At 43.0% G+C, this 14,218-nt stretch overlaps 1 protein-coding gene and 1 long non-coding RNA gene across 3 annotated transcripts; both read left to right on the plus strand.

The window, feature by feature from the left end:
- The first annotated feature begins 2,895 nt into the window (after positions 1-2,895).
- Positions 2,896-9,053, plus strand: LOC125540372 (serine/threonine-protein kinase STY8). 2 transcript variants are annotated; one of them, XM_087545497.1, is made up of 16 exons: positions 2,896-3,502; positions 3,629-3,743; positions 3,869-3,954; positions 4,141-4,236; positions 4,721-4,793; positions 4,913-5,023; positions 5,697-5,744; positions 5,955-6,088; positions 6,302-6,409; positions 6,496-6,569; positions 7,288-7,463; positions 7,558-7,653; positions 8,049-8,129; positions 8,219-8,269; positions 8,387-8,527; positions 8,648-9,053. In XM_087545497.1, exons 1-16 carry the CDS (start codon positions 3,285-3,287, stop codon positions 8,831-8,833), a joined length of 1,794 nt encoding a protein of 597 aa, XP_087401623.1. In that variant the 5' UTR covers positions 2,896-3,284; the 3' UTR covers positions 8,834-9,053. The 2 variants fall into 2 exon arrangements, with proteins under 2 accessions (XP_087401623.1, XP_048559942.2); XM_048703985.2 differs by having other exon boundaries at positions 2,900-3,502; positions 8,661-9,053.
- A 535-nt stretch (positions 9,054-9,588) lies between these two features.
- On the plus strand, positions 9,589-11,032 carry LOC125540373 (uncharacterized). Its single transcript, XR_007297279.2, has 4 exons — positions 9,589-10,115; positions 10,218-10,270; positions 10,380-10,519; positions 10,616-11,032. It is a non-coding gene; the product is annotated as an uncharacterized LOC125540373 (long non-coding RNA).
- The last annotated feature ends 3,186 nt before the right edge of the window (positions 11,033-14,218 follow it).

Here is a 14,218-nt window from a genome sequence, read left to right on the forward strand (position 1 = left end):
ACACTTGTTGCTTGGGCGAAGAGATGTCGTAGGCGCAAAGACAGCTGAGATCAGGTACATGAGGAGCTTCATCTTAAAAACCTCGCCATGGGTTTTCATGCCCTCCAGCGAAGTTGCCAGCACAGTCGTATTCGGCATGGATGCCATCCCAGGAAACAAACGGGCGAACAAGGCTTCCTAAATCTTATTATTCACCTCATACGGGACTTTGATTTCTCCACGGGACACACCCAAAGTGCAGAACACGGATTCCTCATCCAAAGGCAGTCTTCCACGTCCCGGAATCACGAATTCCCTGAAGGCGGGATCATAAATCTCACCGAGCCAGTCACATACAGGGTTCACTAGGTTCTTGCACCGAACATCCATCAGAGCCTGCATCCCCATCTCACCAGCAGCTCCCTTCTACTCATCAGTAAATCCCTCGGTCAATATAGTCAGGCGTTCTTGCGAAGCCCTATTATGATGACGTTTCTTCTTCTGCATAACAGAAAAGGGATGATTTGTTGCCATGTTCAATGTCGTGAAAATTGAGTTTGTAATGGAAGATTGAAAACTCAATGTGACATTAAAACATATGGGGTGGAAAATGACCTCATCGCCATCTTTTGTCCGACTAGTCGCGCGATTCTGTTGCAGTAGCTCCATGAAGTCATCATCATCGTCTTGATGGTCGCCGCGAGCCATTGTGCTAAGGTAAGAACAAAACACATGTTAGGATGAAATGAAAGCACAGCCGACGGATACAGAAAGAAATGCATAAAGTAAATATTCACTTCATATCTTCGATGAACAAAAAATTAAAACTCAAATGGTTGCCCCAAAGTTTAAGCATATGAAGATGGCAAGTAATTGCCATGTGCTGAACATGGACAAAAAGGCAGAAAAAATAATCAAAATGGAAAAGCAATTACAGAAACATGGCAACTGGACATGTGTGTGATTCTGAAGGAAGTAGTTGCCAGCTAGCAGAATCTACTTGCCATATTGGCTCCAATGAAAATGGCAAATGAGGCAGATCATAGGAACACCCACCCCCCTGCCCCACTAGGATTGTCCAACATGAAATGTGGCAACTAACACATTGGCCTCATAAAAAATGTACAAATCATAAGGCACTTTAAAAAATGTTCAAGTTGCCATGTTAGCACAATGGCTCCTGGCAGACATCTTCCACTGCACAACATGTAATGTGGCAACTCACACCGTGGCCTCATATAGAAATGAGTTGCCATGTATTGACAAACAATGTACTAGGTTCAAGTTGCCATGTTAACACAAGTCATTTCAAAAAAGGGCAGACAACTTCCACTGCACAACATGTAATGTGGCAACTCACACCCTAGCCTCATATAAAAATGAGTTGCCATGTAAATACGGTCAAATATGTTCAGATATCGCAAGTCAGCATGGCAAACGCAAATTGAGTCTATTGTGCATTGAATTTTCCATTATCCTGCATATGGCATGGCAACAACATAGTGTGTCCGCAAAATTAGTTGCCACATGGAAAGCATAGTCGTGGCAACTGACATGGTTGATCATTGATGATAGGTGTGGCAGCAGGCATAGTGTGTTCCCAAAATCAGTTGCCACATGGAAAGCATGGTCATGGCAACAGGCATAGTGTGTTCACAAAATTAGTTGCCATCATTGATGATAATTGTTGAAAATGCCATGGCTGCCATTATGCTACACTTTGAAATGCACCTAACTAGATCTAGGGTTCATTCGCAACTATCATACCCTGAAATTTAACAAAAAAAACTCCCTACACTGATGGCCATAGCATTTTGAGGCAAATCACAACTAACATTAGAAAAATCGCCCGCTCAATCGCAAGGAAAAAATCGGATGTGGCTGCAGACAGGCCGAGCCACACCGGCATGACTGGCACCGCGGCGGCGACGAAACTGCGCAATGCCACCCTAAATGGCAAGCACGCGACTCCACCGCCGACGGGGACACCGGAGCACCGCGAATCGGCCGGAATCACGAGGAAAAGCGAGCGGAAATTGAACAAAGAGGGAGGGGGCAGAAATCGCGGGCAGAAATGTGAGCACGGGAGGGAGCCTTACCTTCAATCTGCGGCTCTCCGGTGATGACGCTCCGGTCATGCGAGCCCCACCAACGGCCGCGAATGCAGTCGACTCTTCCGCCGCTGCCGCCGCCTTCTCCTCTCGGTTTCTCCTCAATCGAATGCAACTGGTGTGGATAGTGGGTTGGGAAGTAAAGAATGGGGAGGGGAGAGCGAAGTGGCGAGATGTGGAGACGGCAACCGCAGTCGGGCGTGGCGTGCGGGCGCGACAACAGTTCCACCGCACGCCCGACTCGCAACCGCTGACCTCAGAGGGGAAACCGGCGTGCGGACGAACTCCCTTACACGCCACACACGCGACTTGTCCTACGTGGCGCACAAAATCAACCTTTTCGTGCCAAGATTCGTGCAAAAGGCAATGGACGACGATCGAGGCGTGTGGACGAGTTGGGTAACGCCCACACGCGTGGGCGTTAGTGTTTCACTTTTTTTGTTTCCTTGAATAGTTGCTTCCCATCCGTTGCCACTTGGCGTGTGTGTGCGTGGAGACTCTGGCACTTGGCAAGAACACAAGAGTTGGTACGGGGGCGAGAGCGACGTGGTTGGCACTTGGCACGTCGGATCGGAGCAACGTGCACGGAATCTCGACTACCAAGAAAATTTACCCGTGGATGAGGTCAAAGGGCTTGGAATCTGCCACGGAATCTCGACTACCAGTAGGAGTATACCCCTCTCTCACTGCCGGCCAGCGGAGCGGATAGCCCAGTCTCGTCTGCCTCCTCTACTCCCGGAACAGCGGGTGGGCCCATGTATTCGAACCGGATAAGGACCCGCGGGCCCAGCGCCACGCGTCGGCCGCCTCCCCTCCCGCAGAGGATCCGTCCGGCCTCCTTTTCCGCCATTCCTGGGCTCGGTCCGGCTCCTCGTCGCCGGCCGGTGGGCGTCGCGGAGGAGAGACACACCAGGCCAAAGTACGGGACTGCCCCTCGCCTCAGTGTATAAATACCCGGCCGGCGCCGCCCTCTAGAAGATTCTGGCCGGCCGCAACCGCAACCGCCAAGAGAGCCGCCCCTCGGATTCCCCCCGCCCGCCACCACACCCCAGCCAAGCCCAACCCAACTCACTGCCGTACGTCGTCGTCAGTTCGTCACCATCCACCCCGTCCGTCCCTCGCTCTCGCCACCTCCCGCTCCCATAAAGGGCGCCGCGATGGCCGCCGCGTAGGGCCCCGCGCGCGGGCAGGCGGATGGCCGACGGCAGCGACGGGGAGGGCGCGGGCGAGAGCTGCTGGCCGGCCGCCGCCGCCGCCGCGTCCGCCCACGGCGGCGGCGGCGGCGGGGTGCAGCTGTCCGACGTCAGGAGGGAGATCTACGACCGCCTGCGGGCCGTCGGCAACCAGGAGGCGCTCTCCGACCCCTTCTTCGACCGCGTGCTCGAGGACCACTACGAGCGCCTCCCGGCCAGGTCTGTCACCCCGCCCGCCGTCCACATCAAAGATCAAACCTTGCTGCCTACGCCGCGTTTTCAGTTTCTCTGACCATGCTCTCTGTCTGTCTGTCTGTCTGCCTGTGTCCGCTGGGTACGGTGCAGCTACTACATCGACCTGGACGTGAACAAGGCGGAGGACGTGCTGCTGCACCGCCGGATCCTCGCCGAGTGCGCCGACCCCGACAACCGCCCCGTCTTCCACGCACGATTCCTACGGGTAAATTCATTCATTCATCCATCCATCCATCCATCCATTCAACACACTGTCGCTGTGTGTTTCTGAAAGAAGATGTTTGCTGTCTCACTTACTCTGCTATATACATGCTCTGTCTCCATGGGCAGTACCTTCATGACGACAAACCGTCCGATGCCGAGTCTGCTCCGAATCAAAACGGTAATTGTGGGGGCTCTCTGGCTTCCAATCTGAGGTATAGGTTAACCCCACCCAACCCAACCACTCTCCAATGCTCTCTGGCTTGCTTGATCATCATTTTAAGTTACAGGGAAAATACGCGATCATCTCTTGTCTTCATTTTGGCACCAGACAATGTTAGTTGAGCTTAATTTAAACAATCTTGCTTGCTAAGACAAGGTCTGTATACGTTGATGAACAGCAACGGCGGATTAAAAGGATTTGACGAGCGGCTCATGGAAGACCTCAGCTTGGGGCGAAGAAAAGGTGTGGACGACTTCGAGGCCATTTCTGCAAGGTCTTTCTCGACCTCCAACTTCTGAAATTCAGTTGAAATGCTTGTTTACCCACTGTCTCCCTGAAATATAATCATGCTTTCATTCTGATTTGTAAAACCTGGTTGATTTTCCAAAAAGATGCTGATAACTTTTCTGGTAGCTCGTGATGTCGCTGAATTTTTTAATTCAAAAAGCAACCATGTGGCCCAATGCTTCTCATAACTTGATAGAAAGGTTCTAGCATGTTTTCATTTTCAATCTGGAATGATATATTGAACCATATATAAGACTATCTAGGAGAGTGGTGGTGGGCAAGCTATCTTCGTGCAGTTTGGCATAATTGTTCCAAATCGCATAACATATCTTTTCTCCATGCTTTTGTGCGTACTACTTACCTATGATATCTCATAATAGTTTGGCAAGTAGCTTATTTTGTGCTTCCTTTTCATAAACCTGCATGAGCAATGAACTTTGATCCTCAGTTGCCAATGAAATTTTTCACAGGCGGGATACAGAAATTCCCCTTCTTCATGAAATTATTTTTTCTTCTAATGACAAGCCAAAGCTCCTTAGTCAGGTAAAGGCTTTGGGAGTCTCAATCCATCTGCTATGAGTTTTCTATTTAGATTCCCATATCTGCTTTTCATACTACTTATACCAACTTTAATAAAAAAAAATCCAATTATTATTTTGTAGCTATCTACGCTGCTGTCGGATCTTGGATTGAACATTCGTGAAGCTCATGTGTTCTCAACAACAGATGGATTGTGTTTGGATGTCTTTGTTGTTGATGGCTGGGAAACAGAGGTGAACTTAGAGCATGGTTATACTGGAGCACATCTATACGTGTGACCGATTAATTATGATAGCATTACGATTAATCGCATCAGCTTTACATCATGTCGCTTGTGTGGAGTCAGAGCCAAGGAGATCTTGATCCACAGAGCTCCTCACAAATTCTTGGTGATAACAGTCATATGTGCAGTCATTCCGTTTATATTGCTAGTCTGTTTGTGAACACATCTCTGGAACTGCATAACTTGCCCTTGGAAACTTCCGATTCTTGTAAGAGAAGATCCTGAAAGACACATAATAATTGTTTACATAACAGTGCCAGTTGGCAAAAAGGAAAACCAGTTTATGTGTTTCCCCTAGTTACTGTCAATGAAATATACCATGGGCACCATCTTAGTTCATACAAGTATGCAGTAGGTATTTAGCTTATAACGAAGTTATAAAACCTAGGGCTGTATTTTGACATTTACCCATGAATTTGGAGCCATTTTGACTTCGTAAGATGAAGTAACCGAAGTCATTTTGACTTTACAGACTTGACGACAGATACAATCGCTACACTTAGCAATTTGTTATCAATGTGCCCTGTAGATTCTTGTGAGTAGTGAAGCATCTGTAGATTATATTACACATAGTTGCTTTCAAATATTTCCTTGAGTAAAATATTGCCTGGCGCTATATGCAGGAGACAGATGGTTTGCTGCAGCAGCTCAAGGAGACAGCAAAACGTAATGTACGATTTCTCTTCTTTTTTAGTTACATTACGTACGTGAATACTTCACATTCTTAGGTGTCTGCCTGGTCACTTATACATAGGTGCTGGTAATTCAACTTTTCTAAGTATGCAGATGCAGTGCTGTAAATGCATGCAGTCAGCATTGCAAGAATGAACAAGTTGTGTCTAACCTTTTGCTAACAACGTTAACTTCCTTGTGGTACACAGCCCTCATTATCTAATCTAACAAGTTCCGCCTCGGAGAGAATATCAGAGCTGCAAGAAAAGATTGGAGAATCTGAATTTGACAGGGATCTGTTGCAGATTGAAGAAAAGATTGCGTCCGGATCTTCTGGAGACTTGTAAGAACTACATAACACTTGCTTAGAAATAGAGGAAAGACAGCCACCACTTAACTGCTACTCTGCTACTGTGGGCTGCATGCCTTTTCCTTGCATATTTACAGATGAAATAGGTTCACAAGGGACACTGCCAACAAACATAGTGAAATCAGCTGTATTATGATTTGTGGAAACTTCAGGACAGCTCAGTAACCAGTGTTTTTCATTTTTCAGATATCGAGGAACTTACCTTGATGTGGATGTTGCAATAAAGTACCTTAGAGCTGAACATGTTAACGATAATTCAAAAGTGGAGTTTTTGCAAGAAATAATGATTTTAAGGTATGTTTCTTATTTCCGTGGCACTTAATCGACTTCACTGAACCATTTAATTCCAGAAGATGCTAACACAATATAGTCATGTACAGGAGCGTTAATCATGAAAATGTTGTTCGCTTTTATGGGGCATGCACAAAGCAGCGAAAGTATCTCATTGTAACAGGTAAGATACTAATATTGCTTGTTGTGGAATGAATAGCAATCAATATCCTTGTTGTTGCAGATGCACATGAAAGTTCTGTTATCCATGGCACATTTACACTATGATTAACATTGGTGACTAAAAATTGGAGGTGATGCTTAAATAGCTATTGATAACACATTTGATAAGCTTGATTTAGAAAAAAGCGAAAGAAAGAAAAGCTGAGCTCTAAAGACAGGGGATAACTCCTGTCTTCTATGCATTTTGGTAGGGACTTCAAGAGCAGATATGTCTAGAGGGAAGTTGTGATATTTTGCTTATTACACCCATACGTAAAGAGTATCTACATCATGCTGCAACATAGTACAAGTCGACAGAATACAAGAGATGTCTGATTGGTGGAATCTTGTTGCTCTGTTTCTATCAGATCGACAGGTCTCTGCCCATCCTTCAGTCAGCCTATCATGCCTATAGATCACTTTCATCTCTGCATTCTTCTACGTCTTCATCTTGTGCGTGCATATAGATCACTGTTGGGGATCCCTGCACTAATCAGCTGCTTATGTTTTATCTGTTTGTTTATAGAAACTCCTACTTCTCAGGTTTCTCATAGTGGAAATCGGAGACCTCTGTCTCCCCTTAAAAAGAAGTCTGTGTAGAGTTTATTTATTTATCATGAATCAGTTTGTAATTTCCTGTTAACTGATAATTTGCTCTTGTATTGTGTGTTTGTTTTCAGAGTACATGGCTGGAGGTAATCTGTATGACTTCCTGCACAAGCATAATAAAACCTTGGAGCTTTCCTTCATTCTTAGGATTGCTATCGGCATCTCAAAAGGGATGGATTATTTGCACCAGAATAACATCATCCATAGAGACTTGAAGTCTGCCAATTTATTAATTGGTGATGGTCAAGTAGGCATATTGTTTTTTTAGGGTCAAGTATGCATAAATCCATGTACTTGTCAATTAAATATTAGTAAAATGATAATTTGTTCTTTTGAAACAGGTCGTGAAGATTGCAGATTTTGGTGTCTCTCGTCAACGATCGCAAGAGGGAGATATGACTGCTGAAACTGGCACCTACAGATGGATGGCACCTGAGGTGTGTTGTCGGTTTGTTCATTTGTCCTTTGGCATCCTTTCCCCTTTCTAGAAAATATCCAATATCCTATATTTGCTCGACCACTCTTTTGCTGTTGCAACACACGTATACCAAGACTAAATGCAGACACTATGTGCTATAACTTCGTAACAAATAGCCTTATTTTTCCTTTGTTATTTATTTTTAGAGAAAAGGCATGCGCCTGACTTTGTAAATAAAGCCAGACCTTCGTTATTTATTACTCATCCACATCTTCCCAGCAAGTTTATGCGGAAATGAATATTTCTGTGTAATATCTCTGCTTGAACTTTAGTCAGAGCTCAGAGGACAGGTTTTTTGCAACTGAGTTATGTGCCTACCCGATGTATACTTATTAGAAGTTGTTGTCCTGCCAGGTGATAAACCATAAGCCTTATGATCACAAGGCAGATGTCTTCAGCTTCGCTATTGTTCTATGGGAGTTGGTCACTTCAAAGGTAAAACTTGGTGTTCTCTGAAGCTTTAAGTCTTATTGAGTTCATCGAACATCGGTACTTTGTTAACCTTGCTTGGTCCTGCTATACAGGTCCCGTATGAGAACCTGACACCATTGCAAGCGGCACTGTCAGTAAGGCAGGTACGACATTTGATGCCAACGAAGTTAAATTACAGTTTCGGTATTGTGCATCAGCTGTCAATAGCGGGTGACTGGACGTGCAAGTATGAGAAGTGAGCATTGCTCCTTGTTTGTCAGGGACTTCGCTTGGTGATTCCCTCGGGCGTGCATCCAAGAATATCTAAATTGATTCAACGGTGCTGGGGCGAAAACCCTAATACACGACCTGTTTTCTCTGAGATCACCGCGGAACTTGAAGATATCTTGCAGCCTATTCAGGTTAGGTTGCTGCTGGATATGTTAGCCTTAAGGCTCATAAGAAGATGGAATTTTAAAACTAAATGAAGTGAAGTTATTCTGGTTAATATTTGACGGGTTCCTCCGACTGATGAAAAGCAGCATGTTTCTGCAGGCCGCCTCCAGCTCCAAAGGAGGCCATCGACATACCAAACAAAAGATACAGATGAAAACACAGCGATAGAAAGAAGGCGCCTGCTCATGAAGCTGGACCCTCTTTTGACATTGCCACGCACTAAAAAGTGCGACATGCGCACATCGTCTCCTGTATATATGTCATGTACATAAATTTTTGTGCTCGGTTGTTTTGATTCCCCCTAAAATGCTCACAGGACGAACTGGGTTAAGTTAGCACACCCATGCTACATAACCTGAGTGATATAGTTTTATGTTTTATGTGGTTATTTGTTTTGCGAGTGGCTTATAGTTTGGTGTGTTTGAATTTTGGGTCATGTACGATTATGAGTTCGTCTTGTAAGGAACATGAGATGAAAATGCCATTATCACATGTTCCATTTTGGTTATTATTTAACATACGTTCTTGTCTGGAACACGATAAATTAACACGTTTTTGCAGCTTCGTTTGGCATCATATTTTTGCAGGAAACAATAACAATTCGGTGGCCACAGGAATCGAGGGGGAAAATGATCCTGAATGTGGTTGCGCTTGGCCCAGTAATTATCACCCATCTCGGCTCTCGGGTAATGGATCTCTTGGCCCAATTGACATATTTACTATTTCCATTCCAAGATAAAAAAAGGTCGATCTCAAAAAAGAAAAAAGAGGAAAAAAGATCTTGCTGTTATGCTCCTATTCCAGTGCTTTCTAGATGGCAGGGAGGAGCACAGAGGAGCATGGTGTGTTGTGTCAGTTTGTTCACTGTCCTTTAGCATCCTTTCGCCTTTCTAGAAAATATCTAATATCCTATATTTTTGCAGGAAACAATAACAACTCTCACTGGCGGCAGAAATCAAAGGAAAAAAACCCCGTATGGGGTTGGGCTAGGCTCATTTGTTGTCAAAATACTTCATCTCAGGTAAGGATCTCTTGGCCCAATTGGCATATTTGTTATTTCCTTTCCAAGAGAAAAAAGGTAGATCTAAAAAATATATAAAAAAAGGTCTCGCTGGCATGCTCCTATTCCAGTGCTTTCTAGATGCAGGGAGGAGCACGGTGGGTTGTCGGTTTGCCCATTATCCTTTAAGCGTCCTTTCCCCTTTCTAGAAAATATCAAATGCCCTATATTAGCTCGACTACTCTTTTATTGTCGCAACATGCATGTACACACGACTAAATCCCTGAACCTCGTGCAGAAACTATGTGCTATAACTTGGTAACCAACGGCATTGTTTTCCTTCATTTTTTTATTACTCATCGACATCTTCACAGCAAGTTTATGAAGAAATGCATATTTCTGTGTGCTATCTCTGCTTGAACCTCCGTCAAAGCTCAGAAGACAGGTTCTATGCAACTGAGAGGTATTGGGCCTATGCAATGTGCTTATTAGAATTCCTTGTCCTGGCAGGTGATAAACCATAAGCCTTGCGATCACAAAGCAACTTTATTAAGGTAAACCTTGGTGCTCTCTCCAACTTTTAGTCTTACTGAGTTTTTCAAACATCACGAGTACTTTGGTTAAAGGTAATACCCTTGCTTGGTCCTGCTATACAGGTCCTGCACGAAAATCCAACACCATTGCAAGTTGCACTGTCAGTAAGACACAGGTACGTATTCAGCAACAACAAAGTTAAATTACAGTTTTGGTATTGCGCAGTGAGCAGTCAATAGTGAGCGTACACGTGTGAAAAGTGGGCATTGTTCCTTGTTAACCAGGGACTTCGCTTGGTCATCCCCTTGAGCGTGCATCGGAGATTGTCTAAATTGATTCAACGGTGTTGGAGCGAAAACCTACATATGTGCCTGTTTTCTCCAAGATCACCGCGGAACTGGAAGATATATTGTAGCCTATTCAGGTATATTTGCTGGAATTTGTAGGCCACAAGGCTCATGAAAAGATGGAATCTGACAAATAAAGTGAAGTATTCTTCTGTTGTTTTTTTTGCCTGCAGGCCTCCTCCAGCTCCAAAGGAGTTCATCGACATTGCAAACCAAAGATAGTTAAATCACGTCGGCAACACCCAGGCCTTTATGGCCTGGTCCTCTATTTTTCACATTGTCGCCTTGAATAATCGTGTGTGCATCGACTGTTCCCTGTATATATGTCATGTATATTGAATTTTGTGCTCGGTCTCCTAAAATACACGCAGGGAGAACTGGGTTAGGTTGTCGCATGCATGCTCGTGCAACATAACCTAGAGGTGATATAGTTTTATGTGTTGCATGGTTTTTGGTTTGCAACTGGCTAATAGTTATGTACCCTTTGCATTCTGGTTCATGTACAATGATGAGTTGGCCTTGTAAGAAAGAACAGATGAAAATGCCATCACATTTTCCTTTTCGGTATTATTCAATATATTTTTCTTGTCTGGAATCTGATAATTTAACATGTTTTTTGCAGTTTCTTTGGCATCAGATTTTTTGTAGGAATTGATAACAATTCGATAGCAGTAGGAATGGAGGAAAAATCCTCTGTAGGGTCTAGACTGAGCCCAGTTGGCATTGCTAATTGGTAGCCCGTACCTAATAATCTCTGATAATGGATCTCTTTGCCCAGTTGGCATATTTGGTTATTGTACATTTCTAATTTTTTTTGGCAGATAATAGCCACAACAGGAGGGGTGCAACTTTTTTTTTTTTGGATTGGAAGGGGTGCGACTATGTCTTGCTCGCTTAACACGAAGCAGTAGCACGACAAATACGATATTGCTCATTTTTCCCAGAATTGATTTTTTTAAATGGTTACTTCTGGATTTAAGTGTTTTTCTAATGAGTCCTGGTAAAGCTCCTAGACGGCATATGTTTTTAAACGAGGTCCTCAATAACAGGACATGAAGACTCCTTTTTCATTTTATTGAAATTTCATTTTACACAATTAATTTTATTGTATTCACATTACACAATACATCGAAATTAAAACTGAATTAAACTACAGGACAAACAGTAAAATCAACTAAAGTACCACAAAAAAAGGAATTTCATCAAAATCTTTATTTTTTGTATATATATTATTTATGTCTCGCCTTAAGCAGCCGCCAGAATGGGCCAGCCCAGTGCGGACCACAAGCCTTATGCACTTGTTTTCCATCCGTTTTATTTCATATTTTTGCTTTATTGTTTGTACTTTTGCTTATATTTCGAAATATTCTAAATATATATGTAGTAAAAAAATCACTTTACATACAAATTTGAAAAAGGTTAATTGTGCATTTGAAAAATGTTAAATGTATACATAAAAAATGTTTCTGAGGTATGCAAAAAATGTACCGTGCGTACTGAAAAATGGTTAGCCCGGTTTACAAAAAAGGACAAGGATGCACTACGCATCGACAAATCACTGGCTATGTGTCACGGGAATAATACCCAACAAGCACACTAGAAGAAGACCAAGGACGACTCGCTCGGCCCAAGCGGGGGACGAGGCCCGACCCACAAAATACATAACCTAACTGGGTCCACTACCTAGATCATTACTTACCCTAAAAAAACTAGATCATTACTAGCTTTCAATTGTAAATTTACTTTTGAAGGTAGATCTGCGCACATATGTCGATAGGTTAGCAAAGTATTCTCACTCTTTGGATCAGGCAGAGGCGGAGGACGAAAAAAAATTAAGGTAGGGTGAACTCTTAAGAATATCTTTTATGCAAAACCATGATACGCCCTGAAGGACACTTTCATGGGTTTTTAGGTTGGAGCTAGTGTCAATACCAAGTACTCTCTTCGTTCCTAAATATCTGTCTTTTTAGAGATTTCAAGTTGACTAGCATATACGGATGTATATAGACATATTTTAGTGTGTACACTAGTGTAGAACCGAGCAATAGCACCGGTTCGTAAGGCCCTTTAGTGCCGGTTTGGTAAGCGGCGCTAAAGTGTAGGCACTAAAGCCCCCCCCCCCTTTAGTACCGGTTCAGCACGAATCGGTGCTAAAGGGCAACCACGTGGCACGAGCCAGCTTCGGGGGCAGGGAGCCCTTTAGTACCGGTTGGTGTCACCAACCGCTATTAAAAGGTTGGGGGGTTGGGTTTATGATTTCTTTTTTATTTAATTTTGTGTTTTCCATTTAATTCTTTTTCGTTTGCTGATATTTTACGATACTACATATTGTACACATTATGCATATATATAAATAGAATTTCTAGTAGAACTGATCATAATATATATATATATATATATATATATATATATATATATATATGTAATAGTATTCTCCTTTGGGATCTATGACCTGGTCGAGCAAAAATTCCGCTATTTCCTCTTGAATTGCTTCTATGCGGTCCTCTGTTAGGAGCTTCTCCCGCACCTCTTTGAACTGTTAAGAAGGAGATCAATATGCATGTGTATTAGTTGTGTGACTAGATATCGATAATGGTGTAAAAATTGTGAATAGTGTTCTGACAAACGTACCCACTCCTGTCTTTGAGATTTGCTCTTTTCGGACGCCATCATGCGAATGTTCTCGCAAACGTAGTATGCACACAAATTATTTCCCGGCGCCTGCTTCAGGGCCTTTATGAGAATGGAATTTGATCAGATAATAATTAATCAAGCATGATAATTAAAGAGATGGCAGCTAGCTAGTACTACTTAATTACTTACCTGGGGTCGATACCATTTCAGATTTTGTTTCCATGGGCCTAGAGTGACCCTGATAAACTTTGTCGAAGCCCTGCCCGCCGATAAAGAAAATGAATAAATGGGTTATTAAATAGTTGTTATCAGAAAATGACGAACTAATTAAATAGGCCGAGATATAGTTAATAATGATTGAAATTACCTGTTGACTATCCCCTTCACGATGGTGTAGTCACTTGCTTTCTTAAGTAGTGAGTCTAGTACTTCAACTGTTCCTTCATCAACTTTAATGATTAACAAGATTCAGTAAAATCTGCATGCACACACGTTTGCATGTCTTAATTAAGCGGACATATGTAAGCAAAAACATGTAGCTAGCTAGTAGGTAAAAACAGAATTTGTAGTACAAGACAGTGTGACTCACTCAAAGTTGTAAGGAAGTAGTTTATCTTCATTGTATTTGAGGTGCTTGAAGAACTCTAGCATGCTTTCCTCTACACTTTTTTCGTAATATGAATCTATTTTCCATGTGTATTCATTAATGATATTTGGGTCAACGAACCCAATGCCATAGCGTCCACCTTTTTTCATTTCATAAATCTACATCCTGCATAATACCACAGAAAAGAATATAGTGAGGATAATTATAGGTAATGATTGATCAAAATGATCACTACAGCTAGCTTGAGACTTAAATTACAGAAAGAAATCACTTACAGACAATAGCAACTGACGATAGATTTGTCGAGTGCGTCTTGATTGTATAGCTGAAATAGTTCTGAATACTCAATGGTCACAGCTTTCTCATGGTAGTAATGATCCTTCTTGAAATTCACCATGAGGGACTCTCGATTGGAAATCTTGGTAATGTCCATGTACCATTGATGCAATTCATACATTCTCGTTGGAAGCTTATTGACCTCGTCTGGCTCGACCAAAGGTTGGCCCCGGACATATTTCTGTTTTATTTCCTCCTC

This window comes from Triticum urartu, chromosome 2A (assembly GCF_056163025.1).
Source record: "Triticum urartu cultivar PI428250 chromosome 2A, HENAU_Tu73, whole genome shotgun sequence".
Lineage (NCBI taxonomy): Eukaryota > Viridiplantae > Streptophyta > Magnoliopsida > Poales > Poaceae > Triticum > Triticum urartu.

Coding starts and splice junctions, on each gene's coding strand:
- LOC125540372 (XM_087545497.1), top strand. CDS start 3,285: ATGGCCGACGGCAGCGACGGGGAGGGCGCGGGCGAGAGCTGCTGGCCG. Junction 3,955..4,140: donor TCTCTGGCTTCCAATCTGAG/GTATAGGTTAAC, acceptor GTTGATGAACAG/CAACGGCGGATTAAAAGGAT. Junction 8,130..8,218: donor GGGAGTTGGTCACTTCAAAG/GTAAAACTTGGT, acceptor CCTGCTATACAG/GTCCCGTATGAGAACCTGAC.